This window comes from Drosophila serrata, unplaced genomic scaffold (genome assembly GCF_035046125.1).
Source record: "Drosophila serrata isolate PLE 108 unplaced genomic scaffold, ASM3504612v1 contig_184, whole genome shotgun sequence".
Lineage (NCBI taxonomy): Eukaryota > Metazoa > Arthropoda > Insecta > Diptera > Drosophilidae > Drosophila > Drosophila serrata.
In genome coordinates this window covers 1,689,494-1,704,588 of record NW_028257082.1, presented here as the reverse complement: position 1 = coordinate 1,704,588, position 15,095 = coordinate 1,689,494, and the positions used below count along the sequence as shown (strand labels likewise).

Here is a 15,095-nt window from a genome sequence, read left to right as displayed (position 1 = left end):
CAGAACTTTTTCCCAGATTTTTTTCATTTTAAATGTAAAATTTATATATTTGATATATTTATTTTATTAATCCAACACATTACAAAAGTCATACTACAGTTTATATTTGATGCTGCGCAAAATGGGAAACTTTTCGCCGGCACACTGACCGCGTACATCATCCATGGTCAGGTCATGGAAGGCCACGCCACCTAGACCATGAGCTCGGGCAAAGGCAGCCTTATTGGCCGCCGTTGTGGGATCCTCGTAGCCCACCCAGAGGCCGTTCTCCCCCTTGTCATCCGCCGCTCTATAGGCATAGACGCCAAACTTCTTGGTGGGATCACCCACCTTCCGCAAATGCGGCGTCTCTCGATCCTTGGGCTGTTGCTGCAGTAGCTCACATATCTCCGGCCAGCTAAGGATACCGGTTGTATGGCCCGCCAGTGCTGGACCATCCGCCTCTGGTATGGGTGGATAGCCTGTGATGCCAGAGTTCCTGGTCATAACCCAAGAAAGTCCATAGCTGGTCACCCCAATGTTAAGTTTATCGAAATTCCTCTCCGCCGTCGCATTTAGCCAATGCTCGACCTGGTACTGGACATTGTGGCTGGGATCACGCTCATACATGGCTTGCAGAGGGGCTGGAAGATCGGCCACCTTGGGATCCCTCTCCGGGGTCTGAAAGTCATAGGTGGCCAGGTTGACAAAGTCCGCATACATCAGCACAGTTGGGATATCAATGAAGACTGAAGGCAGGAAGTTGGATATAAGGATATATATATAGATTATAGTTATGTTCCTGTACTCACGCTCGGCAGATACATGCGGCAGCATGGTGAGGCTTAGCAGCTTGTCAGCTCGATGGACATCTGATCTGAGTTCTCCCATTAAAGCCGCAAACTGCTCCTTGTGCTCTGGGGCCTTCTCATCCACCGAGGTGGAACCAAACCAGCCACGGAATTTACCCCAAGCCCGCTTAAGGATTCCCTGCTGCAACTTGGGCTTGTTTTTGGGAAACTGCCAGGCCAGATCGATGCCATCGAATCCGAGTCTATTCAGCTCTGCCATGACACTGGCCCTAAAGTTGCTCCTACGCTCCGGTTGTTCCAACAAATTCAAATACTTGTCAGTATCCGGAACTCCTTCACGGTTTATATCCCGATCCCCGCCCACGGAGAGCAGGAATCGAACATGGGGGAATTTCTTGCGCAAATCGTTGATGTGATTCCCACTGGGTAAATCAAAGGATGTTATTTTAAAATTCTCTGGATCGATTCCCGCATAACCGTAGACCAAAAAGTTGCAGAAATTCAGGGCGGGCTCTAGTTCTGTCAGTGTAATTGGTGCGGGACCTTGGGCAAAAAATAAAAGTAGGCTATTCCATTAGAGATAACCCCCTGATCCATACCTGACATAGAGATTAGGAAAACTCACTTTGTGGCACCAATCTTGGGGTATCGTAGAAGCAGACCAGTTTTCCCACCTCCGCAGAAATTGTGGCCAGGAAACTGCAGAGCAGCAAACCCATAAATGGGGATTTAGTGAAAAACATTACGCTGTCCGTGTGACTATTCAGCTTTAAATTAGATTAACAACTGATCGTTGGCAATCAGTTTTGTTTTTGAAGAGCCAGGTTCAAAGCTTTGCTAGTAAAATCAGGGCAGATAAGAATTTATTGTGTTTACTAATCTTTGTTATGTGTTTTGAGTCTTAATGGAAACAGTATTCCAAAGCTTTAGTGGGTTTTGCTAAACTTTCAATGAAGTTAAGACTTTAAAATTAAGTAGGTGTGCTTATGCTTTATGGAATGGGTCAAGATTCTATCATACTTAAGCAACTTACATAATAAAATTAATGAACTCATCATTATATTCTTATTTGTGTTATTTAAAATGTCCCAAAGGTCCACAAATTTTTGTTTAACACAACTTAACATATAAACAAAGTTGTTACTTATAATACAAGTCACTCGACAGTCACTTGAAGTATATTATATATATATATTTTAAATCCGACTTAGCAAAGGATTATCACCCTCGCAAACTATTGAAGTGATGGAAATCCTTGTTCAAAAATGTAGAGCGGAAGTTAAGCAACGTTTTTCTCACAGCTCCCCATGGGATGGCTTTATTTTTCAGCTTCAACGGAAAATTGGAAAATTTCCGTCGTCGCCTGAAAGAATGCCAGGATGAATTGATACGCCGCCTCCGCCCTAACCCCTGTCCTGCTAAGATGCTGAAAGACCGGAAGGGGGCGTGGCAGGAAACAAACCAGCAAAGTGGAAGGCAGTAAAAGCGGAAGAAAGAGAAAAATAAATATAGTAAAGAAAAAGCATCCCACCACGAAGCCAAGTGAAGTGGCGGGCGAAGCGTAAAGCAAAGCAAACTTCTCAAATGCCACTGACACGGCGGGTTGAAAGGGGGCCTGGTAGAAGGATATATATATCCTTGGGTGGCAGTAGCAAGGACGTCGAGGTGGGCAGGGTTGGTCCAAAGTAAAAGTTGAAATTAAACCAATTAGTTTGCCTGCCACCATTCCGACGCCATTGCCGTTGCAATGAGGCGCACCGAGCCGGGCGATGAGGCAAGGTAAGACCCAGTGACGGCCAACAAGTCACGATTTCCATTCGTTCCTAAAATCGGATGTAAATATATAAATAAGCTTGGGAAAAACTTATACATTTAAAGGAAATATTAGTGTCTTGAATACTTTTTAGTTAGTTAATGAAACCAATAACAAACTTCGAAATAATAAGTTCCTGAAAATCGTTTGAAAAGTATACAGAAATATATCTTATTAATAGGAATAGGAATAGGAATAGAAAATTCTAGGTGGAGAAATATAAGTTCTTTTAAATAATTTTTAAGTGTTTTTAATATATTTATAATAATTTCATTATCCTTTCAGATGGCTACTTGGGCAGTAGTAGAAAAAGCAAACAAACTGTTGAAATAATGATCTATTTAAAACAAATCAAGATGATTAGAACACTTAGATTAAAATATATATATATTAAGATATGTATTATTTTCGTGCTTCTGCGTGACTCACGACGGCATCCCTGCCAGGACTCTAGCTTTTTTGTGGGGTGGTTGAAAAACGGACTTACTCCCGGCAGGTATTTAGACGAGCCTGGGCTCCTTTTTAAGAGTATTTTAAACGACGGCGTGGCCCTTTTGGGGCCCGGACGATGGAGTGGGGCGCCAAGTGCTGATAAGAGGTGAACTCCGGTGGAGTCAGGGGGCAGGAGCGGTGCTGCTTCGGCGGATGGCGCCGTCATAAATTAATTATGATTTAACAACTTTAGCATGCACGACACGGCACAGGAAAACTTTGCGCTTTTCACTACCTTCCCTTCGCACTCCGCGCCACTTGTCTTCCTCTATTTTGTGTCGCTTTGTAGAGGGGAAAATTTTATAATTTTAATGAGCGCAAAAAAGTTGTAAACTTTTGCCTGCGTTGCCATTGGAAATGCACTCCACCTTGCCTCGGGGTTGGGGCGAACTTTATTCCCATAAAATATATATAAATATATATATATATATAGACGAAGAAGGGCAATTCGGGGAATCTGTTGGAGCCGTAAGCGGGCAGGTGCTCAGTTCCTAGAACTTTCTTAAAAGGACGAAATTCTGTAGTTCTTCAATTGGATTAATTATTTTGTATTTTTTTTTGGATTTTCGGATTCCTTCACTGAATTTAGAACAATAGCTTAGGATTTTTACAGATATACAGATTATGATCTTATTAATAGGCTATCTTCTATGAGTAGTTAAGTTTAACTATGCGGAATGCACAGGAAAATGTTGCTAGGCAAATGGATTAGAAACATGTTAAATATGAATGGATATATGCAGCAACTTTGTTACTTAATAAGAAACATTTATATTATGATAGCTCAACGGGAGATGCTGTTGAAAAATAAATATACATAATTATATCAAGAGGAATAGTCCGAAAGAAGGAAATAATGAATGCTCCTTTGTCACTGAAGATCTGGTGCATTTGGTTGGAAATTGATGTAGTTTTATATAAGAACTAAAAACGTAAATTCCTCATTAACAGAGTAGTAGTGTACATTTAAAAATATAATATTTATTAGGTAAATAAAGTTGAAATTATATGATTAGGAAACTTAATCTAATTTGTAGCCCCTAAAAGTATGCAAGACGGCCTTCTAGTTATCGATGGCCCATTCAATTTTTAAATCCATTCCGAAATTCGTATTTCGTTTATGTATTTAAATATTTTAAAAGTTTCTTGCAGGGTTTTTCTTATTTTACTTTAACTTTTTGGTTTCAAAAAAAGCAAATTGAAGACGTAGACATTAGCGAAAATCACTCAAATCAATCATGCCAGACTTGAACTTATTGTTTCTTTGGAAGGCAGGTATTTCACCAGTTTTTATATAAAAAATGCATGTATATGTGTGTTTTGGGAAAAGGTCATACTTTAATATCAATAAAAACTTGATCATTTTTCTCAATTATTAACATTCTCTATAAAGGACCCTCGGTTACTGTTTTCCCGCTCCGCTCTTGATGTCCTCGAAGGCCTTCTGCCACAGCTTGTCGAACTGCTTGGGCAGCTTCGCACGGATTCGGTCAGCCAGCTCCCGGGCTCCTCTTAGGTTGTCCTCCTCGTAGAAGGGCAGGGCCGACAGTCGGGCCAGCCAAGCGGATAGCTTGGGATACTTGGAGCCATCCACGGGACAGTAGCTCAGGTGCAAAGTGCTCACCGTGGCCACAATGCTAAAGTCGGCAATGGTCAGACGTGGACCGGCCACGTATGGATTCTCGGCCAGAAATTGCTCCAGCAGGGCATAGGCATCACGCAACTCAGCCAGTCGATCCTTGGACACCTCTGTGGCACCCTCCTTGAACAGTGCTCTTTGCAGCTGCTTGAAGATGCCATGGAAAAGGACACCGGTCTCAAAGTGCAGTCGCTGATCGACCACGGCCCTCTGCAGTGGATCCCTGGGATAGAGCTCGTCCGATGTGGCATACTTGTTCACCAGATACCCAATGATGGCATGCGAGTCCCAGATGCAGGCCTCACCATCCTCCAGCATGGGCACCGTGTGCTGGGGATTCTTGCGCAGCATTTCCGGCTCCAAGTGCTCACCGGCCTGCATGTCCAGCGGCCGGAACTCGTGCTCCAGCTGGAGGGCTCGCAGGGTGAGCAAAACTGCCCGGACCGGGGGACTGCTCTCGGTGCCATATAGGATTGGGATCACCATTTGAAAACTTTTGTTGCTTCCGTGAGATTCGGGACAAGACTAAGGCAGAAGCACCCACGACTGCTGTCAGCCACTAAAAACAGATTTCATACTTCACGCCAGATAAGATTAGATACTAGCTTGGCTTCTTGATAACTATCACAAAGACGTCATAATGCTGCAAGTTTAAGTTTTGTCTGATTGTTTATTAATGCCGGCGATAAGTCGGTCCCTGGTCCCCTCTCGCCACCACTTAACTCTGGGTATCTATAGCTTCGTCAATATTTGATTAGCGTCGTCCGTGATTTATATGTTAGGGAGTTACTTCTTTTTATTAAATGTACACTACACAGGAAACACAAATTTACAATACCAATTAAAAATATTTAATATTAACAATATAACATAGGTTGTTTCATACAAAGATACTGACAGGCATGCCTGAATCGACTCGCCTGGTGTTAAAAATAAACAAACTTTAATGCTTATTTAATTCATTCTCAGGAGACGCTTAGTTATAATACCTGGAATACCCTGTAACTATCAAGTACTAACGCTATAGGTGATTTCAAAGCTTCCTTGGAACATCTACCTTATTTGAAACAAAATAATGAAAAAACCCAAAAGTAATTATAATTTCAGTATTTCATATAAATTTATTATTATACTCTTAAAAAAATTGTAAATGAATGAAATAACTGAACATGTGAATGACGCGAGTTATGGGAGTTATGGCCTCAGTGAAGGATTCACTTGTCACCCAGCTTGGTCCACTGGCTGCGAAGGAAGGCGACATAGCCCTGGACAGCCGCCTCATTGATATCCTTGTAGTAGGCAATCTCATTGAGACGATTCAGCCAGGCGGAGACCTTGGGATAAACGCTGGCTTCGATATCCACAGCAGCTCGCAGGGCACTGACAGTGGGACCGGTGCACAGATCGGCGATGGTGAGGGTGTTTCCAACCAGGTATTTCCCATTGCTCAGGAAGGTCTCCAGATGGGCTAGGCCACGATGGATGGTGTCCAGTTGCTCCTGGGCAACTTCAGTCTTCCCATGTGCGAAGAAGGGACCAGTCACTCCGGCTAGGCCGGCGTAGATAACGCTGGCATCGAAATACAAGCGCTGGTCGATGATGGCCCTCTTGGCCAGATCCTTGGGATATAGGACATCCGACTTGCCGTACTTGTCCACCAAGTAGGTGGCGATGGCATGGGAGTCCCACAGGTAGGTGCCATTGTCATCCAACGTGGGCACCGTGTGCTGTGGGTTCATCTTCAGGTACGCCTCCTGGAGGTGCTCCCCCTTCTGCAGGTTGACCTCCTTGAATTCGTACTTCAGGTTGAGGGCCTTCAGGACGAGCTTGACGGATCTCACACAGGGACTCAGGTCCACGCCGTACAATACGATGCCAGAGCTAGACATTTTGAAGTTTTGTGAAGTGTTAAAGAAACGATTCTATAACGACTGATCCGTCCGGCAATGACTATATACTGTTTTGCCGGGAGCTTTTCCAGAGAGAGAAACAAATATTAAAGCTTTTAAATAATGCTTGTAATGCTGGCTGACAAAAATTCTCCTAAGCCTAAAATATAAACTCTATATCAATGTTTCCAATATGTTTAATTTCATCATTGAACTAGTTCTGGAACATCCTAAGTATAGTTTATTTTTGTGGGTTGTGAAATGGGAGAGCTGATAAATTGAGGTAGGAAGACATATGTTTGTTTCAATCGAACTGCAAATCATGCTGAAAGTGTCTTAGCAAATAATATTGTTTTTTTACTTGTATGGTTAATTGGTTACATTTATTGTTAAGATAGTATGGGTAGAAAACGCATTTAATATGTGAATGTGTTTTACGTAATAAAATCTGTTTATTTTGTGGAAATATTGTAATTGTTGTACTTGTTTTTACATTCAAGTGGAACACATTTATGCAGATACTTCTTTGAGAAGCTTGAATGTTATTATTTAGACTCTAAACAGTTTTTCCAACTAATTGTTTAAATTAAGCTAAATTTTTACCACAATTTTTCGTTGTTCTTTTATTTTTGAATTATTAACATCATCAACAGCCGAGTTAATATATTCATCGTTAAAATTGTGCAAGAATTAAAGACCTATTAATATGTGTACAATACAAAGCATACACTAATTTACAATACCATTTAAGAATATTGTATAATAGTTGTACAAATACTATTCTACTTTTCCTAAAATTTTTATATTTTATTAAAGTAAACAAACAAATAGAAAAAGCTTTTAACTATAGCTTTTGTTTAATTATTTAATACTCTCAGCATGACTTGCAGTTCGGTCGGAGCAAACATTTGACAATTTATCAGCTCTCCCATTTCACAACAGAGAACTTATTCAATGATGAACAAATAGAAAATATTATATAGATTCTATACTATAGACATAGGAGAGCCAGCATTACAAGCATTATTTCAAAGCTTTAATATTTGTTGTTCTCTCTCTGGAAAAGCTCCCGGCAAAACAGTATATAGTCATTGCCGGACGGATCAGTCGTTATAGAATCGTTTCTGGAAACACTTCACAAAATGTCTAGCTCTGGCATCGTATTGTACGGCGTGGACCTGAGTCCTTGTGTGAGATCCGTCAAGCTCGTCCTGAAGGCCCTCAACCTGAAGTACGAATTCAAGGAGGTCAACCTGCAGAAGGGAGAGCACCTTCAGGAGGCGTACATGAAGATGAACCCACAGCACACGGTGCCCACGTTGGATGACAATGGCACCTACCTGTGGGACTCCCATGCCATCGCCACCTACTTGGTGGACAAGTACGGCAAGTCGGATGTCCTATATCCCAAGGATCTGGCCAAGAGGGCCGTCATCGACCAGCGCTTGTATTTCGATGCCAGCGTTATCTACGCCGGCCTAGCCGGAGTGACTGGTCCCTTCTTCGCACATGGCAAGACTGAAGTGGCCCAGGAGCAACTGGACACCATCCATCGTGGCCTAGCCCATCTGGAGACCTTCCTGAGCAATGGGAAATACCTGGTTGGAGATACCCTCACCATCGCCGATCTGTGCACCGGTCCCACTGTCAGTGCCCTGCGAGCTGCTGTGGATATCGAAGCCAGCGTTTATCCCAAGGTCTCCGCCTGGCTGAATCGTCTCAATGAGATTGCCTACTACAAGGATATCAATGAGGCGGCTGTCCAGGGCTATGTCGCCTTCCTTCGCAGCCAGTGGACCAAGCTGGGTGACAAGTGAATCCTTCACTGAGGCCATAACTGCCAAAACTCGCGTCATTCACATGTTCAGTAATTTCATTCATTTCCGATATTTTTAAGGGCTTATCATTAAATAAATTTAAATGAAATACTGAAATTATAATTACTTTTGAGTGTTTTCATTATTTGTTTGAGATTAGGTACTAAATTGTACTGAAGAGACTTTGAAGTCAAGTGTTGTTATTTGTAAGTACTTGATTATTACAGGGTATTCTAGGTATTATAGCTTGGTGCCTGCCAGTCTCATCATATAAAACAAAATTTAATCAAATAGTGCCTTCCATTACAAAATTAATAAGAAAATGCATATTTGGATTCTACATTATTAAAGTGTAAATTCAACGGACGTAAGCGAGTCAGCATTGCAAACAAACACAATAAGAAAAAACAAGCACTCAATCAAGCTCAAGCTTTTTTACATTTCAAGTCACTATGCTCACGCGCTCTGCGAAAAGCTAATGCCCATGTATAGGGCTATATATAATTCGAAGAGTTCAGTCGTAAGAGAAACGTTGCTATAAACACTACACATAATGTCGAGCACGGGTATCGTATTGTACGGCGCGGACCTGAGTCCCTGTGTGAGGACCGTGAGGCTGGTCCTCAAGGTCCTCAACCTGGACTATGAATTCAAGGAGGTCAATCTGCAGAAGGGCGAGCATTTGACCGAGGATTACCTGAAGATGAACCCCCAGCACACGGTGCCAACGCTGGAAGACAATGGCATCTACCTCTGGGACTCCCATGCCATCGCCACCTACTTGGTGGACAAGTACGGCAAGTCGGATGAGCTGTATCCCAAGGATCTGGTCAAGAGGGCCATCGTTGACCAGCGCCTTTACTTCGATGCCAGTGTCATCTTCGCCAGCGTAGCCAGCGTGAGCAAGATGTTCTGGATCGATGGTATCACGGTGGTTCCTCAAGAGAAGTTGGACACCATTCATCGGGGTCTTCAGATGCTGGAGACTTTCCTGAGCAGCGGAAAGTACCTGGTGGGTGACTCTCTGACCCTGGCCGACTTGTGCACTGGACCCACCGTCAGCGCCGTGCCCGCTATGCTGGACATCGATGCCAAGGTGTATCCCAAGATCACCGCCTGGTTGGAACGCCTCAATGAGATCCCCTACTACAAGGAGATCAACGAGGCACCGGCCCAGGGCTATGTCAGCTTCCTTCGTAGCCAGTGGACTAAGCTGGGGGATCAGTAATTAAAGAATAAATCATATATATTCATAATTTATTCATATGTGTGTCACTTTAAATATTTACTTATTTAAAACACAAATTATTTAATTAATAAATACACGAATACAAGAAATTAAAGGCTCGGAAACATCTCCCTTATTGAGTTGCAGTAAATTTAAAATACCAGTTTTTGTGCTTGTTTTTCCTGGTGAAATATATAAACCAAAATCTAATGATGACAAACAAAATAAACTCAAAAGCTTTCGTTATACACATTATGTCAGCATATTTCTACCCTCGAGTTGAAGCTTTCGGCAAACAAAATGTGTACAAATTGCCGGAAAGATCAGTCTATATTGAAGCGTTGCCGCAAACACTATTCCAAAATGTCCAGCACGGGTATCGTATTGTACGGCGTTGACATGAGTCCCTGTGTACGGGCCGTGAAACTGACCCTCAAGGCTCTGAACTTGGACTACGAGTACAAGGAGATGAATCTGCAGAAGGGCGAGCATCTGACCGAGGAGTTCCTCAAGAAGAATCCACAGCACACGGTGCCAGTGCTGGAAGACAATGGAACTGCCATCTGGGACTCGCATGCCATTGCCACCTATTTGGTGGACAAGTATGCCAAGTCGGACGAGCTGTATCCCAAGGATCTAATCAAGAGGGCCAATGTCAACCAACGCCTTTACTTCGATGCCAGTGTCATCTATGCCTCATTGGTCAACCTAGTTGCTCCCTTCTGGTTGAAAGGAGTCACTGAATTACCGCAGGAGAAACTGGACAGCGCCCATCGGGGTCTTCAGATGCTGGAGACTTTCCTGAGCAGCGGCACCTACTTGGTGGGTGATACCCTAACCCTGGCCGATTTGGTCACCGGACCCACTGTCAGTGCTTTGCAGGCAGTTGTGGATATCGAACCCACTGTATATCCCAAGGTCACCGCCTGGATGGAACGCCTCAATGAGATTGCCTACTACAAGGACATCAACGAGGCTGCAGCTCAGGGATATATCAGCTTCCTTCGTAGCCAGTGGACCAAAGTGGGGGATCAGTGAATCGAGCAACCAAAGACATTTCCAATTAAAACGTATTAACAATAAAATATAAATATTTTTATATCGAATTAACTTTCAAAAATGCTAATATTATTATTAAAATTTCTTCTTTGTTTTGACTTTTATATCTGACTTTTCTTAACAACCCTAAAATGGTGATTTTGTTGCCTAAAAAATCTCACTGATAAAAGAACAGCAATTTAAATCCTACTATTTTTGCAATTATGTTGAAAAATACTTGCTAGCTTTCAGATTTTGCTGGCAGTGTAAAGAATCCATGCCAGCAGCCAGCCACAACAAATTGCTTATTTATTTAATTTTATTTAAAGTGAATCTGCCATATAAAGTCGACTGTAGTTTAGGTTTCCATAGAACTTGCTGCCTGTTTGTGCTTAGATCAAATGTCAGGTATCATGTTCTATGGGCTACACATAAGTCCGCCAGTCAGGGTGTGTCAACCGACCTTGAGAGCCCTTGACTTGGGTCACAAATACAGGGTGGTGAATCTCCTACACAGAGGAGCACTGGATGACAATAAAGATCTCATCTGGTGGATAAGTACTCCAAATGGGATAATCTGTATTCCAGGGATTAGATACTTAGGGTTCGGGTGGAACAGAATCTGTACTTCGAGGCCAGTGTCCTGGTCATGCCTAGTATTTTATTATATTTGATTCACCAGGTGAGCATGGTACCCATCTGGAGAGGTTTCTCTTTTGAAAAATCCCTACATTATGGACTCTAGCCTCATCTCAGACTGATCTCTGCTAGACCTACTGCCTCCGCTTTGGAAGCTGTCCTGGAACTGGAGACGGAGCAGTAAACCAAGGTCAGGGGCTGGCTAAATCGAGGTAACGAGGAGAAGGAGCCTGAGGGGATTGATTCTAAAGAATTGATATAAGTTATGGAATGTTTATTAAAATTGTAGTTCAGCAAGCTTTTCGAGTATTTAAATTCCAGTTTATTATTATTATTTGTATATATTTAAGTGTATATAATATTAATGCTGGGAAGATGCTGATCTATTTTTAGAAGAGAGCCAGAGTCAAGCTTAGATAAATCTAACATAGCTTTAAATTCAGAGAGCATTGAAGAATTGCTTAACTGTTGTTTATATTATATTTTCTCTTATCTCGGACCGATTCAGAGGCCTACAGAAATATATGTACCCAATTGTATTTGTTTGCTCTACACATATTTAATGCTGATTCATTGTTAGGTAGCATTTTAGGTCTTATCGTTTGATAAACAAATATGTAATTAGCCTCGGGGGGCCAAGAGTTTGCCCTAAAAAAATATTCCAATCAAAGAGCTTTTATCGCCCTAGCGCTCTTACGTCAAGAGAGAGTACAAATTTCGTAATATATAGCCTCTCTCTATATACATAGGTAATCAGTGGGTTGACCGATAAACACGACATCGAAGAGATATAGTGTGTGGGGACAAACTGCGTTGTCATTACAGCACGGCAAAGCTCTCTTAAATGAAGAGAAATCCCCATCGTTTGTGGGGTATATAAACCATTGGGTTCAGGGGATATAGCAACATTTAGCAGCAAACCTTTGAAACAGCAACGATATGGGAAAAGTTACGCTTTACGGAATCGATGGCAGCCCACCAGTTCGATCGGTGCTCCTCACCTTGAACGCCTTGGGACTGGACTTTGACTACAAGATTGTCAACCTGCCGGCCAAGGAGCAACTGAAGCCGGAGTTCCTCAAGATGAACCCACTGCACACCGTGCCCACGCTGGATGACAATGGCTTCTATCTGTACGACAGCCATGCCATCAACTCGTACCTGGTGAGCAAGTACGGCAAGGACGACTCCCTGTACCCCAAGGATCTGCAGAAGCGAGCCATTGTCGACCAGCGTCTGCACTACGATTCCAGCGTGGTCACATCCACCGGCAGAGCCATCACTCACCCGCTCTTCTGGGAGAACAACTCCCAGATCCCCCAGGCCAGGATCGATGCTCTGGAGGGTGTGTACAAGAACCTTAACTTGTTCCTGGAGAGCGCCGATTATCTGGCCGGTGATAATCTGACCATTGCCGACTTCCATGTCACTGCCGCTATGACCGGCTTTGTGGTGTTCCTGCCCGTGGATGCCAGCAAGTATCCCAAGCTCGCTGCCTGGGTGCAGCGCATCAAGGAGCTGCCCTACTACGAGAAGGCCAACGGTACTCCGGCATCGCAGATCATCGACTTCATCAAGAGCAAGAACTTCACCATTGTCTAAGAGACAGCAGTATATAAATATACTCTTAGGGCTATACTCAAATAAATAAATTATTGAAAATATTTAAAGAAACACTTGACTTTTAAACGGCTATTATCAGTTCAAACATTGTTTTCGAAAAAAAAAATGATAAGAGGAATTGTTTTCCCATTATGACAGGTGATTGGCTTGGCCCACCTTATCAAAGTCGAGCTTATCAAAATACTGACTAAGTTTGTATCAGTCTCAACTTGTTCGAAGGTATTGAAAAGGAACAAATAATTCTTGTCATGTTTTCCTATATTTAATCTTTAATTTTCCAATTTGAAGTATTACAAACATTAAAACTCAACATAAATACTTGTTTATAAGAATATATTGCTTGTTGAGAGCAAATATCAACGAGGTTAAATTGACTATATATTCCAAGTCAATAAAAATTGATTTTTATATAGGTTTCATTGATATATAGGTGATGTATGTCTAGGTCTGTATACATACCTTCAAGTTTTAGTATAATGAGTCGTTAGTCAATTAACTTATTGCCATAGACTTTTCCCATAAAAAGCCATATTTATATGATTTGTAATGAAGAGAGTAGGTATAGGTAGGAGCCAAGTTTAACTGCAATTTTTAATTAACTGAAAGAAAGAGCGCCCAACAGGATATATTTTCATGTGGCTGAAATTAAAGACTCTTAAATCTTAATATGGGTTTACTTGCGGGTCTTTTTCAATGTTTATTTACTATTTTATACAGTTTAACCTTTTAGCTAAAAGATACATATTATTGAAAGAGCCTTATGACTAATATGTCAAAGGTGGTTTAATCGATATAATGGTTACTTTGGCTATTTTGGTCGCATTAATGATACCTGGACGTTAAAACAAAAACATATAATTACCTGTCGGAAATTTCTCGAAGAGCAGGGGTAAGAGCTTTTTGGAACGCCACATCATTAAAGCTCTCTTACGTCAATGTGTGTTCGATTGTTCCAAGAGTACTGGGCCATTTGGACTGATGTCATGCAGAGTCATCACAGCTCTGCGAAGTTCTCTTAACTTAAGAGAGCTCCACGGATATAAAAGCCACAGAGTGTTTTGGTCAACACATCGAGCAACAAACTAAGCAACTACTAACTAACAGCAGGAAAATCGAACCACATCCAGGAAAATGGGTAAACCCACTCTTTATGGAATCGATGGCAGTCCACCAGTTCGCTCTGTGCTCCTCACCTTGAAGGCCCTGGGCCTGGACTTTGAGTACAAGATTGTCAATTTGATGGCCGGGGAGCACCTGAAGCCGGAATACCTGAAGATTAATCCTCTGCACACAGTTCCCACTCTGGAGGACGATGGTTTCTACATCAACGATAGTCATGCCATCAATGCCTACCTCGTGAGCAAATATGGCAAGGACGATTCGCTGTATCCCAAGGATCTGCAGCAGCGGGCCATTGTGGATCAGCGTTTGCACTACGACTCCAATGTGCTGGTCGGCACGGGAAGAGCTCTCACCACGCCGCTTAGGGAGGGCAAGACCGAGATTCCCAGGGCCAAATTCGATGCTCTGGAAGAGGCCTATAAGACACTCAACTTGTTCTTGGAGACCAACGATTTTGTGGCTGGTAAAAATCTAACCATCGCTGACTTTCACATCATTGCTGGATTGTCTACTACCATGCTTATGCATGATGTGGACGCCACCAAGTTTCCCAAGTTGGCCAGTTGGGTCCAACGTATCAGGCAGTTGCCCTACTACGAGGAGGCCAACGGATCCCAAAGGATGTCCATGATTGTCAACTTTATCAAGAGCAAAAAATTCACTATTGTTTAGATCTCATAATTTAAAGACTACATTAAATTATTTTTGAGTTTTTAAAATCTTTTGAGTTTGGATTTTTAATATTTGTTACAGTAAAGGTGGGGAAATGTTGTTGGGAAAATTATAGAAACCTGATAATTAGTTTCTTTAGTTCTCTAATCATACATTGTAACTAATTTAATAGTTCAAGCTATTTAGAATCAACAAGAAAACCCCGCCCTAACGTCTGAGAATCAACCCCCGTACTCCCGAATAGTTCTTTTTGTGAAAAAGTATTTCATCAGTGAAAGCTTTGGGGAATAGGAAAGTACTTTAGTCTGGAGCCACACCCAGGATCATCTTAC

At 42.2% G+C, this 15,095-nt stretch overlaps 4 protein-coding genes and 4 pseudogenes across 8 annotated transcripts; 5 read left to right on the top strand and 3 right to left on the bottom strand.

Moving 5' to 3' along the window:
• Positions 1–40: 40 nt before the first annotated feature.
• On the bottom strand, positions 41–1,609 carry Idgf5 (Imaginal disc growth factor 5). The gene is made up of 3 exons (XM_020962510.2): positions 1,417–1,609; positions 792–1,334; positions 41–728 (listed from the first exon to the last, which is right to left on the bottom strand). Exons 1-3 carry the CDS (start codon positions 1,532–1,534, stop codon positions 94–96), a joined length of 1,296 nt encoding a protein of 431 aa, XP_020818169.2. The 5' UTR covers positions 1,535–1,609; the 3' UTR covers positions 41–93.
• Positions 1,610–4,410: 2,801 nt separating this feature from the next.
• GstE10 (Glutathione S transferase E10) lies at positions 4,411–5,740 on the bottom strand. Its single transcript, XM_020962543.2, has one exon. The coding sequence runs from the start codon at positions 5,219–5,221 to the stop codon at positions 4,499–4,501; it is 723 nt and encodes a 240-aa protein (XP_020818202.2). The 5' UTR covers positions 5,222–5,740; the 3' UTR covers positions 4,411–4,498.
• A 90-nt stretch (positions 5,741–5,830) lies between these two features.
• On the bottom strand, positions 5,831–6,693 carry LOC110191643 (glutathione S-transferase 1 pseudogene; annotated as a pseudogene). The gene has a single exon (XR_015270545.1). The product of XR_015270545.1 is annotated as a glutathione S-transferase 1 pseudogene (transcript).
• Positions 6,694–7,766: 1,073 nt separating this feature from the next.
• LOC110191621 (glutathione S-transferase 1 pseudogene) lies at positions 7,767–8,564 on the top strand (annotated as a pseudogene). The gene has a single exon (XR_015270544.1). The product of XR_015270544.1 is annotated as a glutathione S-transferase 1 pseudogene (transcript).
• Positions 8,565–8,857: 293 nt separating this feature from the next.
• LOC110191616 (glutathione S-transferase 1 pseudogene) lies at positions 8,858–10,775 on the top strand (annotated as a pseudogene). Its single transcript, XR_015270543.1, has one exon. The product of XR_015270543.1 is annotated as a glutathione S-transferase 1 pseudogene (transcript).
• LOC110191629 (glutathione S-transferase 1 pseudogene) lies at positions 10,033–10,775 on the top strand (annotated as a pseudogene). The gene has a single exon (XR_015270542.1). The product of XR_015270542.1 is annotated as a glutathione S-transferase 1 pseudogene (transcript).
• Positions 10,776–11,717: 942 nt separating this feature from the next.
• LOC110191612 (glutathione S-transferase 1-1-like) lies at positions 11,718–13,020 on the top strand. The gene has a single exon (XM_020962501.2). It carries the CDS (start codon positions 12,286–12,288, stop codon positions 12,946–12,948), a length of 663 nt encoding a protein of 220 aa, XP_020818160.2. The 5' UTR covers positions 11,718–12,285; the 3' UTR covers positions 12,949–13,020.
• A 1,080-nt stretch (positions 13,021–14,100) lies between these two features.
• On the top strand, positions 14,101–14,810 carry LOC110191648 (glutathione S-transferase 1-1-like). The gene has a single exon (XM_020962545.2). It carries the CDS (start codon positions 14,101–14,103, stop codon positions 14,761–14,763), a length of 663 nt encoding a protein of 220 aa, XP_020818204.2. The 3' UTR covers positions 14,764–14,810.
• Positions 14,811–15,095: the final 285 nt, after the last annotated feature.

Bases quoted from the DNA above. Each gene is read 5' to 3' on its own strand.
- Idgf5 (XM_020962510.2), bottom strand. From the start codon at position 1,534: ATGTTTTTCACTAAATCCCCATTTATGGGTTTGCTGCTCTGCAGTTTC. The intron at 1,335-1,416 runs GTGAGTTTTCCT...TTTTTGCCCAAG, and splicing joins CCCAAGATTGGTGCCACAAA to GTCCCGCACCAATTACACTG. The intron at 729-791 runs GTGAGTACAGGA...TCCTGCCTTCAG, and splicing joins GCCGCATGTATCTGCCGAGC to TCTTCATTGATATCCCAACT.
- GstE10 (XM_020962543.2), bottom strand. From the start codon at position 5,221: ATGGTGATCCCAATCCTATATGGCACCGAGAGCAGTCCCCCGGTCCGG.
- LOC110191612 (XM_020962501.2), top strand. From the start codon at position 12,286: ATGGGAAAAGTTACGCTTTACGGAATCGATGGCAGCCCACCAGTTCGA.
- LOC110191648 (XM_020962545.2), top strand. From the start codon at position 14,101: ATGGGTAAACCCACTCTTTATGGAATCGATGGCAGTCCACCAGTTCGC.